This window comes from Eutrigla gurnardus (genome assembly GCF_963514095.1).
Source record: "Eutrigla gurnardus genome assembly, chromosome: 17".
NCBI classification, from domain to species: domain Eukaryota; kingdom Metazoa; phylum Chordata; class Actinopteri; order Perciformes; family Triglidae; genus Eutrigla; species Eutrigla gurnardus.
Genome location: NC_139928.1, coordinates 20,976,767 through 20,991,655, shown reverse-complemented (window position 1 = coordinate 20,991,655; position 14,889 = coordinate 20,976,767). Strand labels below are relative to the sequence as shown.

Here is a 14,889-nt window from a genome sequence, read left to right as displayed (position 1 = left end):
ATCACAGCGAGCAAACCCTAATAAAACAGTGTACAAGGAGCAACTGAATTAAAGGGAGGAGGCTTGTCTAAATAGATATGTTTTCCAGTGAGATTAGAAAGTGGGGATGGAAGTGGAGTGTTGATATCATGAGGCAGAGAATAAACAGCACATTTCCACGTGCCGTTATTAAGCATTTCAGGCTTTTCCCACGTCGTTCAGCCACAGCGAAGCGGTCGCACAACTAAATTAGATTTAAGGAAACTTCACGGTCGGGCTTCAAATCAGTACGTAATCTACGCAGCATACGTACGGAAACAAGTTGACAGGAAATGTGTTGTGAAACTATGAGCTTTTAAAAGAAAGCCGCAACGCTCCGGGACACAGGTCTGGGACACCGGTCTCCTTGGTGCAAGTCGTGTGTTTGTTTGACCCTCCACTGGCAAACTCACGTTCTAAACGTCCTCACTTGTTCACGACGCTGCTTCTTCATGCAGATGTGTTTACGTTGCAGTGCAGACGCCGTGGTGTACGAACGACTAACAAGAAGCTAGAAAGGCGTTCTTATTGCAGCGACGGGACGAGGAATTGTTGCGTCAATCATTCGCCGGTTGGAGAAAACAGGCTGTTTGACACATCATCATACTCCAGATACACAAAGAAAAACCTCTAGGAAGTCAATCATCGTAAAAACAATCTTACGTTTTCAAGAAATATACAAACTATTTACACAACTGGAAAATGTGTGTGTGTGTGTGTGTGTGTGTGTCTCGGGGTCAGCAACACCGATCCAACAACGGAGAGAAAAACTCTAATATCTGTTATCTCTCGTTATCATCAAACTGCCGGATGCTACGAGTGTAGATATGAAAATGTGAATGCACGTTCATGGATGTGTGTCGACATGTGAATTTACATTTGTGAAAAGCCTGACAGCATTAAAAAGCATTTAAAAGTATTAAAGTTCAGCTATGCTGTATTATTTATAGATGAACACACAAACCTCAAAATTACATTTCTAAACTAAAACAAAAAGCAAAAATCCAAATCGTACTTGTAAAATATATACCAACCTAATTTTGAAATGTCGTATTCCAATCAATGAGCATCTACGATGACATCACTGACAGCATCGATAATCCTCGAACAAGTCGCTTTTCAAATTACGCATCGTCATTTGATACATTTTTAATTCTCAAATATTGATTATTGCTCCTTTTAAAGCCTTGTTGCGTTTGGCAACGTTAATGTTTTGGCCACGTGAATATCAGGGACATTAAACCGGTTTTGTCGGTGATCCGGCTCTTTTGTTTATATTAGATTTCAGATTGTGTCAAACTTTGTACATAACAGAGTCTGAAGTTATGGACTGAAGTTCACCCTCCTCTTCCTGCAGTCACTCACATCTGTCAAATACACAAGCATTAAAAATGAACAGTGCAAAACGTAATAATATGGCAATAAGGTATCAGGAATGGAAGGTGTGAAACCACTGGGATAGTACAGGCGTCACACATTAGTTACCTTTTATCCAACGGTGTGTTGCTGCTTGAACTCTGAGTCTGAAGAGACCAAAATACAAAACAATAGTCAAGTAAAGGACAAAATCAGATAAAGAAGCGTTTTGTACGGACAGACAGATGGATATGGACCTGATCGGTTAATCAATGATCCTGTAGTTGAAGTCTCACATGGGGTCTTCTTGTCTAAAAAACAGAACAAAATAAATCAACACAAGGCCAATCCTGGGTGACTGTCATGAGTGTTTTGTACTGACAGACAGATGGATATGGACCTGATTGGTTAATCAACGATCCTGTAGATGATCTCTCAGATGGGGTCTTCTTGTCTAAAAAACAGAACAAAATAAATCAACACAAGGCCAATCCTGGGTGACTGTCATGACATTCTCTAGTCTACAGTATTATTACTCACATATATATATATATACACATTCACAGTATATCTGCAGCATCATACTAGCCTACCTTTTATTTTGTATTCATTTCATTCTTATTATTTTCTACTTAACCTTTTCACTATACAATGTATTAATATTGTAGTTGAACAACATAATTTGTAAGCAATAAAGTACACAAATAAGAGAATCCTCCTTCACTGCGACATTTCAGTTAGAAAATGTCAAAAATGTCCCATTCATCATTTTATCCCGTCAGATATTTGTGTTAAATTGTCATAACTAGCGTATGAACTCATTCATCCTTCCATGCATTTGGAATGAAATTTTAAAATATAGGGAGCGACTGCTTTTCATGTGATTATTACTTTTAAATGTTATTATTATTTAAAGTTTGAATTGGGAATGAAAGTTTAGCTGTGCCAACTTTAGCACTCAGTGAAAGCCACTTTTGGAAATCAACGCAACAAAAATGTTTAATATAATAAAACAAGATTTACTTACAAGTATGCGGGTATTTGTCTGAAAGAAAAACTGGGATTAAACAAAATACATGAAAAATAGGAGCAAATCTGATGAAACCTGAATCTGACAATAAAAATAACAATGAATGTTGAACTTGAATATGAGTTTGTGTCTTCTAGTCGTGACCTTATAGCGCTTGTTGTTGAAGTTTGCTGGATAAAGTCACCAACTCAAAGCCTGAAATCAAGAAGAGATGAGACAACGTCTCCGTTTGGGTCTTACTGTTCCTCTTTTTGTGAACCACGAATCCAATCCCAGCGAGGACGAGAGCAAGAAGTACGACTGCAGCGATGACGATGATGACGGTGGTCATGTCAGTGGGCTTCTCTGTTGAGCACAAAACAAGAGGAAATAGTCACAACCTGAACAGATGAAGCAGGTTCCAGGAGAAGAACCTCCATTTGTCAACCGGACCACAATCCTGTATTCAGTGTGTTTGTTGGTCCTTTTGAAAACGTGATCCTGACTGATCTCCTGACAGATACATACATTCATCCAGTTATTAAATCATTCTACTCATCCTCTAAAACTGACCAGTAGTTCATTCAATACGGCGCCTACGACCTCTGAACTGTGGTTTGATTATTATGTTTCTAATAATGTTTCTCATCACTTCTTGTCTCAGTCTCACCTTTGTTGCTCCTGATGACGTCCAGTCTGGTGATTTTGTCCTCCTTCACACCAGAGAGCTTAAACACACACTCGTACCTGCTCCGGTCTTCAGCTGCCACTGAGAGTTTCAGGTCGGCACTCATCTGGAAGGTTCCATCGTGGTTGGGGAGGATCTCTCCAAGATCCACGTCCTCATGGAGATCCTCTCCATCTCTCCTCCAGAACAGTTCGGCTCTTTGAGGGTAGAAACCTGTAGCGTGGCAGCTGATTGGAGAGGAGGGAGTCTTCTGGAGGAAGGACACTGAGGGAAGGTCTGAGGAGAGAGAGACGGGTTAGAGGTTCTTTATCCTTATTATTATGATCTGCTGTGTATTTATTTATTTATTTATTTATTTGAAAGGGACAATACACATTAATGAACATCAGTATGTGAATACAAATGTAAATGTGTCGGAGTTAGCAAGCCTGCTAATTTACATCCGCAGTCCCTTGGCAATTAACGGGATAGTTCGGAATTTTGGACATAAGACCTATTTTCCAAGTCAGCCGGTGTGTTCGAGACGTCTGGAGACGTTTTCAAGACATTTCATTCAGTTCTTCTAGTTGCCGAGTTCACTTATGCTATGGCTAGCGCAAGTCAATGGTTCTAGTTAGCATGGCATTAAAAACACTCATACCGACTCCACAGTGCACCCGAGGCAAATCCATTGTAACGGCAGACTATCGATGTACATATCTGTGTTGATAGACTGTTTGAAATAAAACCAACCTTGCATTTTTAAGGATTTATGTCTCAGCAGCAGCAGCAGCAGCGTGTCATACTTCCTAGTAGGCTATGGCAGCGGCGGAGTGATATCACCTAGCACTTATAAGTTACCGGTTCTATAATAGTTTGTTTACCTGCTGTCATTGCTACAGACGCAGAGTAGCCTGCAGTGCTAGTTTCTTCAATCTCACAGAAATGGACACTTTTGGAGAATATACTGAAACCTTTGAAGACTCTAATGAGGAGTTTTTTTCCACCCAAACCCAACCGTACCTGTACGAGCCTGAATATACAGAGGAAGAATTGCGCGAGAGGGATGCTCAAAGGGCAGAACGTGAACGAGCTTCTGTGGAGACCGAGATAGCTGGAGCTGAGAACCGGGACCGAACAAACGGAGACTGGTGGTGCCAGGAGGGAATCCCCCGCAACGCGTCCGAGGGTTTACGGGTCTACGGACGGAGCAGAGGCTATTTACGGGCAGTATTTCGGGTGGCGCGTCATAGAGTTTTGAGTCCGACGGAGAGTCCGCATGTGTGGATTCGCGGAGCCGCCCGCTGCCCGGTGTTGGTCTGCGGTCCAAGGGCTTTTCACCCAGGTCTGGGGGCATAAGGGCAGAGAGTTCGGTGGTGTTTTTGTGTCTATATACCGGAGGGATTCCCCGCAACGCGTACGAGGGTTTACGGGTCTATGGACGGAGCAGGTTTGTGGTGCGTAATTGTGGCTTCGCGTGGCTGTGGGCTGCCCGGTGTTTGAGTGAGCTCTGAGGGCTTTTCAGACAGCCTTGGGGACACAAGTGCCGAGAGTTCGGCGGTGTTGAGCCACGTGTTTACCGGCTGGATTGCGAGCGGCGCGTCTTAGAGTTAGAGTCCGACGGAGAGTCCGCATGTGTGGATTCGCATGGCCGTGGGCTGCCCGGTGTTTGAGTGAGGACCAAGGGCTTTTTTTACCCAGCTCTGAGGGCACAAGGCCCGAATATTCGGCGGTGTTTATGTTTCTATTTACCGGAGGGAATCCCCGCAACGTGTCCGAGGGTTTACGGGTCTATGGACGGAGCAGGTTTGTGGTGCGTAATTGTGGCTTTGCATGGCTGTGGGCTGCCCGGTGTTTGAGTGAGCTCTGAGGGCTTTTCAGACAGCCTTTGGGGTATAAGTGCCAACAGTTTGGCCCGGTTCGATTGCCTATTTACGGGCAGTATTCGGGCTGCGCCTCTTAGAGTTTTGAGTCCGACGGAGCAAAGTAAAGTTCCGCTGCTGCTGAGAAACTAGTTCCTCAAAAAATGGATGATTCATGCGATGCGAGGTTAGTTTTGTTTCAAATATTATTCTATCAACACACATATGTACATCGACAGTCTAGTGTTTTAATGGATTTGCCTCGGGTGCTGTGGAGTGGGCAAGACTGTTTTTAATGCTTGTCTAGCTAAGAACCATTGACTTGCGCTAGCTATAGCATAAGCGAACTCGGCAACTAGAAGAACTGAATGAAATTTCTTGAAAACGTCTCCAGACATCTCAAACACACCGGCTCACTTGGAAAATAAGTCTTATGTCCAAATTTCTGAACTATCCCTTTAACATAGTTAATAAATATTTTTGTAAAAAAGTCTTTGGGGGTTCATGTCTTCCTGCACCACCAGTAAATACCAACCACTGCCATGCGCTTTACAGTCACACAAGATAAGTAAAATATAATACAATACATATACCTTTAACTAGTATGACTAGATTAACATAATGTATCTTACAGTGTAATATTGACAAAGGAAACTGCACTGTCGTAGCCATGTTCGATGCTGCATCGAACATAGCTCTAACATTTTCTGAAAGTTCCTCCGGATCATTATCACACTCCGTCTGAGACTCAGCCATTGTCGCGGTTTTGTGTTGACAAACACAGTCGAGAGCGTGGCTACTTTGGCGGTATCCTTATGGGGAGAATTACGTATTTTCCTGGAGAGTGTGCACTGTGATAGGTTTCCTTCTTTGACAAACACAGCTTGTGTCCAATAGTATTTAAAAAAAAAAAGGGCAGGCCTGAAAGTAACGAGTACTTTTCAGCCTTTCTAGAAATTAACTCGAGTAAAAGTAAAAGTATTTGTCTTGGAAATGTTTTCAAGTAAGAGTAATAAGTACTAAAGAAATCTAATACTCAAGTAAAGTACAAATTTACTTAAGTACAGTACTTAAGTAAATTTACTCTGTTACTGTTCACCACTGCTCCTCGGCCCCGGCACGCTTGGAAGAGGTGGATTTGAGTACAGTACGGTTCATGCACCAGCACATGCACGGGTACGCAATGTGGACACGGCTGTAATTGATAAGCCCCCCCACTATTGAGCCGTTTTTGACTAAAAATACTGTTGATGACTGTGTAAGACACAGCGGGATTCTGGGTCGGGCTTGGGGCTCGTGGTGTGTTCCCGGAGCGGAACCAGACTGGTACTTTTAGAAGAAAAATGCAGCTGTGTATCTCCTTCCAAAATCCACTCCGCTTGTGCTGTCTGCTCGCAATCACTCCCACTCACATGCGCAGAGTGTTTACTAGAAATGTGACTTGTCAGTAAAGTTTCAGTCATGTTCTCTGTGTCGATCTCTGTTGTGATGACTTGGAGACGGCGCTCCCTGAAAACAACATCAAGCCATACGTGTGTTGTATTACGACGTGATGACGTATGTGCAACAGGTAACAGTGCCGAGGCACAGTACGGATCAGATGACCCTGGTGTGAGGGCGCCCAGATGAGGAAGGTAGGACAGAGGGTGAGACGAAGACAGAGACAGGAACTGAGACAGACAGGAACAGGGCAGTGACAGGGATTCTACCTTTTCTCAGCAGAGAGCTCCTCCCGTACTTCAAATACTTCTTCAGTAACTCAGGACAACGATAGGTGATGTCATGTTTATCCCGTTCTAGCAAAGCTTTGTTAATATCCCACTTGTGATTGGTGATGACAGCCTGTTGTTTTGGAACGATCCATCTCTTTGTCTTCAGGTCAAACGCAATGAAGTCTTCTCCATCATAACCATATTGAAAGAAACCATTTCCTTCATTAGTCTCATCATCCCATTCACAGCCAATTATCTCCTGGAGAATGTGGACACCTGAGAGAGAGAGAGAGAGAGAGAGAGAGGACGAGAGAGAGAGAGAGAGAGAATTAAACCAGAGTGAGATCATCAGTTAATATCACATCGTTTCCATGGAGACACACTGATCGACAGACAACAGAGGAGCTACACCTGCTGCTGTTATTGGCTCCATGAAAGCCAACCATCACCTGGACAGTGTGGACGTCTCAGGGGGAGATGGTCTGAGTAAGGTTCGCTTCAAGTCCGTGTTGCAGTTCGCTTTGCCTGGTCATTGTGAACACAAAGTGTTCCAGCTTCGCTTTGCCATCGTATTTTACCCCTCTAGACCAGAGGTCTTCAACGTTTTCAGGCCAAGTAGCCCCAAGACTTATAGTGACCCGGTAGAGGGCCCACATATAATTAAACAAACTGGAAGATTTGTATGTGCTCAATATAGGTTGTATTCATGTTAAGGTGTATTTGTTGACATGTCTTTGGGGATTTATTTGGGATCAAATAATTTTGGGGACCCTCTGCAGTCATACTGTGGACCTCCTAGGGGTCCCGGACCCCCTGTTCAAGATGTATGCTCTAGACTTTCTGTTTGGGACACAGTCATATCAGCCACCGATTCATTCAGTACAAATATGAAATCTGAATAGTGGCTTCAACTCTTTCTAGTTGCTGATCCATCTTGTAAACAGCAAATACAAATTCAAATCATCAGGAGACACCGGTTACCTAATTGGCTAAATAACAGAGCTAACAGCTAATCACGTTCAAGGAGATCGCATTGCGTTACATTATGATCATCATTATTCAGTAACAAAGAGCACTGGGCCATATTAAACATTATCATGATGTGTTCTAATGTAACCTTGTAAAATAGATATTTTATAGAGAATTAAAGAATTAAAAAGCTCAGAATTCTTTCTGTGTGGAAATGACACTAAACATCACGTCAATGAAGGAGAAAGCATTAACTTTAATGAACTACAGTGTGAGCAGGACTGAGGCCCCATCAGAGCTGAGGTGGACCAGAATCAGAACTGAGGTTGAATCTTCAAATCTTTTGTCTGAACAACACTGAACAGGAGTTAATACAAAATTATATAAAACACAGAAATGCAGAAAATTATCTAATTAGAGAAACTGGAACTAGAACATGTTTTCTGATTTATTAAATAAAAGACTGATAATCAATGTTCTGCTGATTAACTAGTGGATGTGTGTGTGTGTGTGTGTGTGTGTGTGTGTGTGTGTGTGTGTGTGTGTGTGTGTGTGTTTATTAAAATACAGGATGAAAGTATAAACCAAATGTTGTCAAAATGAAGTGAAACATAAACAAACCTCCACTTTGGTTGAAGCGCTGCTTTGTAACTTCAATTTTGTTTTTTTCGGCCTGATGAACACCCTCACAGTTCTCAGTGCGAGTCTGCCAGTACTGAGGATCATCTTCTGTGATTCTGTTCATCCAGTCCTGTTTGGGTTCTACTCTCCTGGTGTTGCTGTCATAGTGAGTTATCTCAACGTCATCAACCAACGCAACAGACACAAACTCTGGGAAGTTTGGGACTCCAGAGGACGACGTGGAGAAATACTTCAGAGAGTGAATCTCTGCAACACAAGATGAACGTCATGATCTCAGTTTTTATCTTCAACAAATCACTGAACAATGTAGTTTTCCTGCACACGCAATCCAAAAGAACTACATTCAATACACGTTGATAATATCTGCTGTACTCAACAAACACAAACATGTTTCTGGTGCTTTTGTCTTGAAAACTGTGTTTATTCTGATATTAAATAGTGAAGGAGTCTCATATTTAGGTCAGTTGTGTTCCTGACTTTGGTTGACAGAAAGCAGTTTGTAGAAAGAGGCGTTGTTCATTTGATTTCATCTCCATGTGAAGTGAAAGTCCAGTTTAGTTTCCAGTTGGTGGAGTGGTTTCTTCTTCAGGAAGCATCGTTAGTAGTTTACACTCCTCAAGCGAGCAACTTAAAAGCCAACAACTAAAGTGTGGACTCACCTGCGGCCGCGCTGTGGAGGCCGACGGCCAGGAGAAGAAGCACAGTCCACGTCTCCATCGTCACCTGTCCTTCTCAAGCTGTCTTCAACTCTTCACTTGTTATTATTGTGGAGGCAAAGTGATAACGTCCGAGCTGCTGCTCTATCCGGGCTGAAGTGAGGCTGAGACCAGGAAGAGCGCTGACTTCACCCTCCGTCTTAGCCAATGGGGATTTTAGCTGAGCACCGACGTCACTAATAGGCGGGTAAAGCTACTGAGGTTAATAACGAAAGTGAAAGTGGAGCGATGTTATTTCAGCCTGCGTGAGAGGACGCTGAAGACCCTTTATTCTGGTTTCTCAACGCTGTCCGCACCTGAAAGGAGCATTTAACCTCCTGCTGCTCAGCTCTGCTGTGATCATCTGCAGGCTAATGCAATGTAATGTGCAGAAATGTTTGAATGAAGCTCACATACACTGCAGTAAACAAGAGCTCCAAGTGTGTCTTCTTTGATGTTTGTCTTTTAGCAAAATGGCGCCTGGCGTCAGTAGAAACAGCGAGAAACTGAGAGTTCCTTCGTTGTGTTGAGGAAGTGTCTGTTAGCTTCACGGAGTTTGTGACCAGTTATGAGCTGGTCACAAACTCCTGTTTCCTTGTCAGTTCCTTCTGTGTATTTGGTCTAGTATGTTCCTTGTGGTCCAGCCTGTTATCCCTGCTGTCGGATTCCTTTTTGTGGGTTTTTGCCTGCATGTTTTTGGGACTCTTGTTTTTTTGCTTAGGAAAGTGTCAACTGAAGAAGTGACCCGGAAGTAAACAAGTGGCCGCCATGATAAAAATGAATTCTCTAAATTTGAAGGAAGGGAGCTGCAGTGCTTCCTTTCAGATCTCCTTTAGCATAGGATGCAACAGATCTTCCATTACGAAAGGAAAGGAGATTACACCGACCCACAATTCCTTGTGAGGGCAACATTTAAAGTGAATGAATGTGATGATCTTGGGTTTTGTTTGTTTCTCCTGTTTTGTAGTTTCTGTCTCTTGTTGTTGTTGGTTTCCTTTTTTATTTTGTAGTCCTTCTGTCTTGTGTTGTCCTTCTTTACTTCCTGTTGCTTCAGTTAGCATAAAAATGTCAAAAATCAATATCCTTCATATCAATAGACTGAAGATCACAAGATCTGTAAGCATATATGGAATCACAAAAAGACCATTTTAGAATATCAGACAATTTATTGACAAAAAAAAAACAAAGTAGAAAAGCAATAAAATTGAGCAACTTAGTTGTGCAATCATCTACTTCATGCAACACCAGAAGTGATTCTGAGCATCGCTGCTCAGTTTCTACCAAACTAAGAGAGCAGACGTCCGCTGTCCCAAAACACCAGCAGGACATACTTTCAGAAACATCTCATTTCATTTTCACCATCATAAATATTAATATATAAAAAATATAAATATATTTCAAAAACACATCAAAAGAGATGAAACAACCAGATCTCATGTGAACAAATAATAATAATTTATTTCCTTTATGGGCGCCTTTCTAAACACTCAAGGTCACCATACAAAGTCAAATAAAAACAATGAGAGCATCAATCAGACATTCATCACAGCGAGCAAACCCTAATAAAACAGTGTACAAGGAGCAACTGAATTAGAGGGAGGAGGCTTGTCTAAATAGATATGTTTTCCAGTGAGATTAGAAAGTGGGGATGAAAGTGGAGTGTTGGATGTCATGAGACATATAATAAACGGCACATTTCCACGTGCTGTCGTTAAGCATTTTAGGCTTTTCCCACGTCGTTAAGCCACAGCGAAGCGGTTGCATGACTAAGTTAGATTTAGGAAAACTTCACGGGCGGGCTTCAAATCAGTATGTAATCTACGCTGCATACGTAATGAAACAAGTTAACAGGAAACGCGTCGTGAAACTATGAACTTTTAAAAGAAAGCAGCAACGCTCCGGGACACGGGTCTGGGACACCAGTCTCCTTGGTGCAAGTCGTGTGTTTGTTTGACCCTCCACCGGCAGACTCACGTTCTAAACGTCCTCACTTGTTCACGACGCTGCTTCTTCATGCAGATGCGTTTACGTTGCAGTGCAGACGGCGTGGCGTACGAACGACTAACAAGAAGCTAGAAAGGCGTTCTTATTGCAGCGACGGGACGACGAATTGTTGCGTCAATCATTCGCCGGTTGGAGAAAACAGGCTGTTTGACACATCATCATATTCCAGACACACGAAGAAAAACCTCTAGGAAGTCAATCATCGTAAAAACAAACTTACGTTTTCAAGAAATATACAAACTATTTACACAACTGGAAAATGTGTGTGTGTGTGTGTGTGTCGGGCAGTGATGGGCAGTAACGCGTTAGAAGTAACGCGTTACTGTAATCCAATTACTTTTTTCAAATAACGAGTAAAGTAAAGGATTACAATTGCAAAAATAGTAATTCGATTACTTTTACCTTCCTGCAAGCAGCCTGCGTTACTGCGTTACTAAACCGTGATTTATCTTTGCCACGTGACACTCTCTCATGAGTCGACTCGTGACAATGACGTAGCGGCGCGACGTCTAGAAGTAAACAACAGACACGTGTGTGCAAGACATGGAGTGCGGGAGAAAGAGCGAACATGGAGCATTTAATTCATGGAAGTTCAGACATTACTTTGAGTTTGACTCGGTAAAAGATGTAAAAAACATTAACGTCCGCTGTACACTCTGCGTGGGAAGAAAGATTTTGTCTACAGCGAAAAATTCCACCTCAAATCTGAGCAAGCACCTAGCAAGCCGGCACAAGAATGTGAAACTCACTGAGACACCCCGAAATCCCGACATGGCCGCTGCAGCAACAGAGGGACCCTCTCCTGCTAAACAGGTGAAAATAGATTTAAGAGCGTCAGCGACAGGACTTAGTGCCGCTGAACTGAAGAAGCTTGTCGCTGGCTATATTGTCGAGGACATGTTGCCCATTTCCACTGTAGACTCTGATTCATTCCGACGCCTAAATGTGGCATGCAACAGCATTTTCTGTTTTGGTAAACGCATTACTCCTCTCTGCACTGCAACTGTTAAAAGATGTAAATGTTAATAGAGACTTTGGTTTTAATTATTTTATTGCTGTATTTTATTTACATCTATTCGAATGAAGGTGTGTATACACACCAAAACGATTTTCTTTAAATGAGACTGTTGCATTTAATTTATTTTTTTGTTTGCAATGTGCATAGTTAAAAAGATTGAGTAATAAAAACAAGTTTTAAAAAAAGCGTATTGAGGTTGTGTATAGCTAGTGTATTTTTGAAAAGTAAAAAGTAAAGTAATTAGTAAAGTAACTAATTACTTTTGAAAATAAGTAATCAGTAAAGTAACTGGATTACTTTCTTGGATAAGTAATCAGTAATCAGTAACTAATTACTTTTTCCAAGTAACTTGACCAACACTGGTGTCGGGGTCGGCAACACCGATCCAACAACGGAGAGAAAAACGCTAATATCTGTTATCTCTCGTTATCATCAAACTGCCGGATGCTACGAGTGTAGATATGAAAATGTGAATGCACGTTCATGGATGTGTGTCGACATGTGAATTTACATTTGTGAAAAGCCTGACAGCATTAAAAAGCATTTAAAAGTATTAAAGTTCAGCTATGCTGTATTATTTATAGATGAACACAAACCTCAAAATTACATTTTGTAAACTAAAACAAAAAGCAAAAATCCAAATCGTACTTGTAAAATATATACCAACCTAATTTTGAAATGTCGTTTTCCAATCAATGAGCATCTACGATGACATCACCGACAGCATCGATAATCCTCGGACAAGTCGCTTTTCAAATTACGCATCGTCATTTGATACATTTTTAATTCTCAAATATTGATTATTGCTCCTTTTAAAGCCTTGTTGCGTTTGGCAACGTTAATGTTTTGGCCACATGAATTTAGGGGACATTAAACCGGTTTTGTGGTTCAAATCGATTTCAGATTGTGTCAAACTTTGTACATAACAGAGTCTGAAGTTATGGACTGAAGTTCACCCTCCTCTTCCTGCAGTCACTCACATCTGTCAAATATACAAGCATTAAAAATGAACAGTGCAAAACGTAATAATATGGCAATAAGGTATCAGGAATGGAAGGTGTGAAACCACTGGGATAGTACAGGCGTCACACATTAGTTACCTTTTATCCAACGGTGTGTTGCTGCTTGAACTCTGAGTCTGAAGAGACCAAAATACAAAACAATAGTCAAGTAAAGGACAAAATCAGATAAAGACGCGTTTTGTACGGACAGACAGATGGATATGGACCTGATTGGATATTCAACGATTCTGTAGTTGAAGTCTCATATGGGGTCTTCTTGTCTAAAAAAACAGAACAAAATAAATCAACACAAGGTCAATCCTGGGTGACACAGAAGGAAAACTTGAATGAGCGGACTCGAGTGCAGAGTTCGGGATGAAGCAGTTAGTCTTTAATTTCAGTTTTACCGGACACACCGGGGAAACAAAAGGCGCCTCACGACGAGGGATGGTCTAAACTGAAACTACCTAACAACCTAGACTAAGAGATAAACTACAAAAAGGCAGAGCCAACAAAAATCACTCTTTCGAGGAACTAGAGGAAAAACAAAAACCTAGACTATGAGATAAACCACTAAAGGCAGAGCCAACAAAAATCACTCTTTCGAGGAATTAGAGGAACAACAAAAACCTAGACTATGAGACAAACTACTAAAGGCAGAGCCAACAAAAATCACTCCCTTGAGGAACTATGGAACTAGACTGAGCTTGACTATGACGTGAGCTGGTGATCTGTACTAGGAACATGACACACTGGCACAGGACAAAAGGGAGACGCAGACTATAAACACATGGAGGGAAATGGGGAACAGGTGGACACAATCAGGAATCAGGGGAGACAATCAGACTGGTGACACATGAGGAAGGGCAAGTGACCTGAAACGAGAGGAGAGTTAATTTCCAAAATAAACCAGGAAGTCACAAAACAAACATGGAGACAGGACAAAAACTCAAACTTGACATACCGGTGTGACACCTGGGTGACTGTCATGACATTCTCTAGTCTACTACTCACATATATATATGCACATTCACAGTATATCTGCAGCATCATACTAGCCTACCTTTTATTTTGTATTCATTTCATTCTTATTATTTTCTACTTAACTTTTTCACCATACAATATATTGATATTGTAGTTGAACAACATAATTTGTAAGCAATAAAGTACACAAATAAGAGAATCCTCCTTCACCGCAACATTTCATTCATTCATCCTTCCATGCAGTTGGAATGAAAATTTAAAATATAGGGAGCGACTGCTTTTCAAGTGATTATTACTTTTAAATGTTATTATTATTTAAAGTTTGAATCGGGAATTAAAGCTCAGTGTAAACCACAGTCGGTATGAGGATCTAGTCAAAATATAACATTTTAAATACAATCTACAACAACCTCTGTTAATTTAGATGAGGTAATCTGGAATTAAAAATAAAAGATGACTCTCTCAACTATATCTACATTGTTTAGAAATGAAGTTTAAACTGTTTCCAATGACTTTGCTGCATTGAACCGACACACAGCACCAACTCTTATCTAGTAACAACTTGAATGCTCATCAGCATGAACGCAGACTTTGTTAAGTACGTGAGAGACCAGACGACATGGTGACTACAGCAGCAGCAGCAGAGGGCGATGTTTCTCTGAGCCTTGCACCCCATGCTGCTGGTCGCTTCACATTTTGTTTTCAGCAGGAATTAAACCTTGACCAACTTTAGCACTCAGTGAAAGCCACTTTTGGAAATCAACGCAACAAAAATGTTAAATATAATAAAACAAGATGTACTAACAAGTATGCGGGCATTTGTCTGAAAGAAAAACTGGGATTAAACTAAATACATGAAAGATAGGAGCAAATGTGATGAAACCTGAATCTGACAATAAAAATATAATGAATGTTGAACTTGAATATGAGTTTGTGTCTTCTAGTCGTGGCC

General features: G+C 41.3%; 1 protein-coding gene across 1 annotated transcript; it reads right to left on the bottom strand.

Moving 5' to 3' along the window:
• Positions 1 to 1,473: 1,473 nt before the first annotated feature.
• Positions 1,474 to 9,035, bottom strand: LOC311027434 (major histocompatibility complex class I-related gene protein-like). The gene is made up of 10 exons (XM_084031461.1): positions 8,895 to 9,035; positions 8,215 to 8,481; positions 6,622 to 6,900; positions 3,512 to 3,522; positions 3,054 to 3,342; positions 2,645 to 2,749; positions 2,402 to 2,419; positions 1,775 to 1,828; positions 1,632 to 1,685; positions 1,474 to 1,541 (listed from the first exon to the last, which is right to left on the bottom strand). Exons 1-10 carry the CDS (start codon positions 8,950 to 8,952, stop codon positions 1,507 to 1,509), a joined length of 1,170 nt encoding a protein of 389 aa, XP_083887587.1. The 5' UTR covers positions 8,953 to 9,035; the 3' UTR covers positions 1,474 to 1,506.
• Positions 9,036 to 14,889: the final 5,854 nt, after the last annotated feature.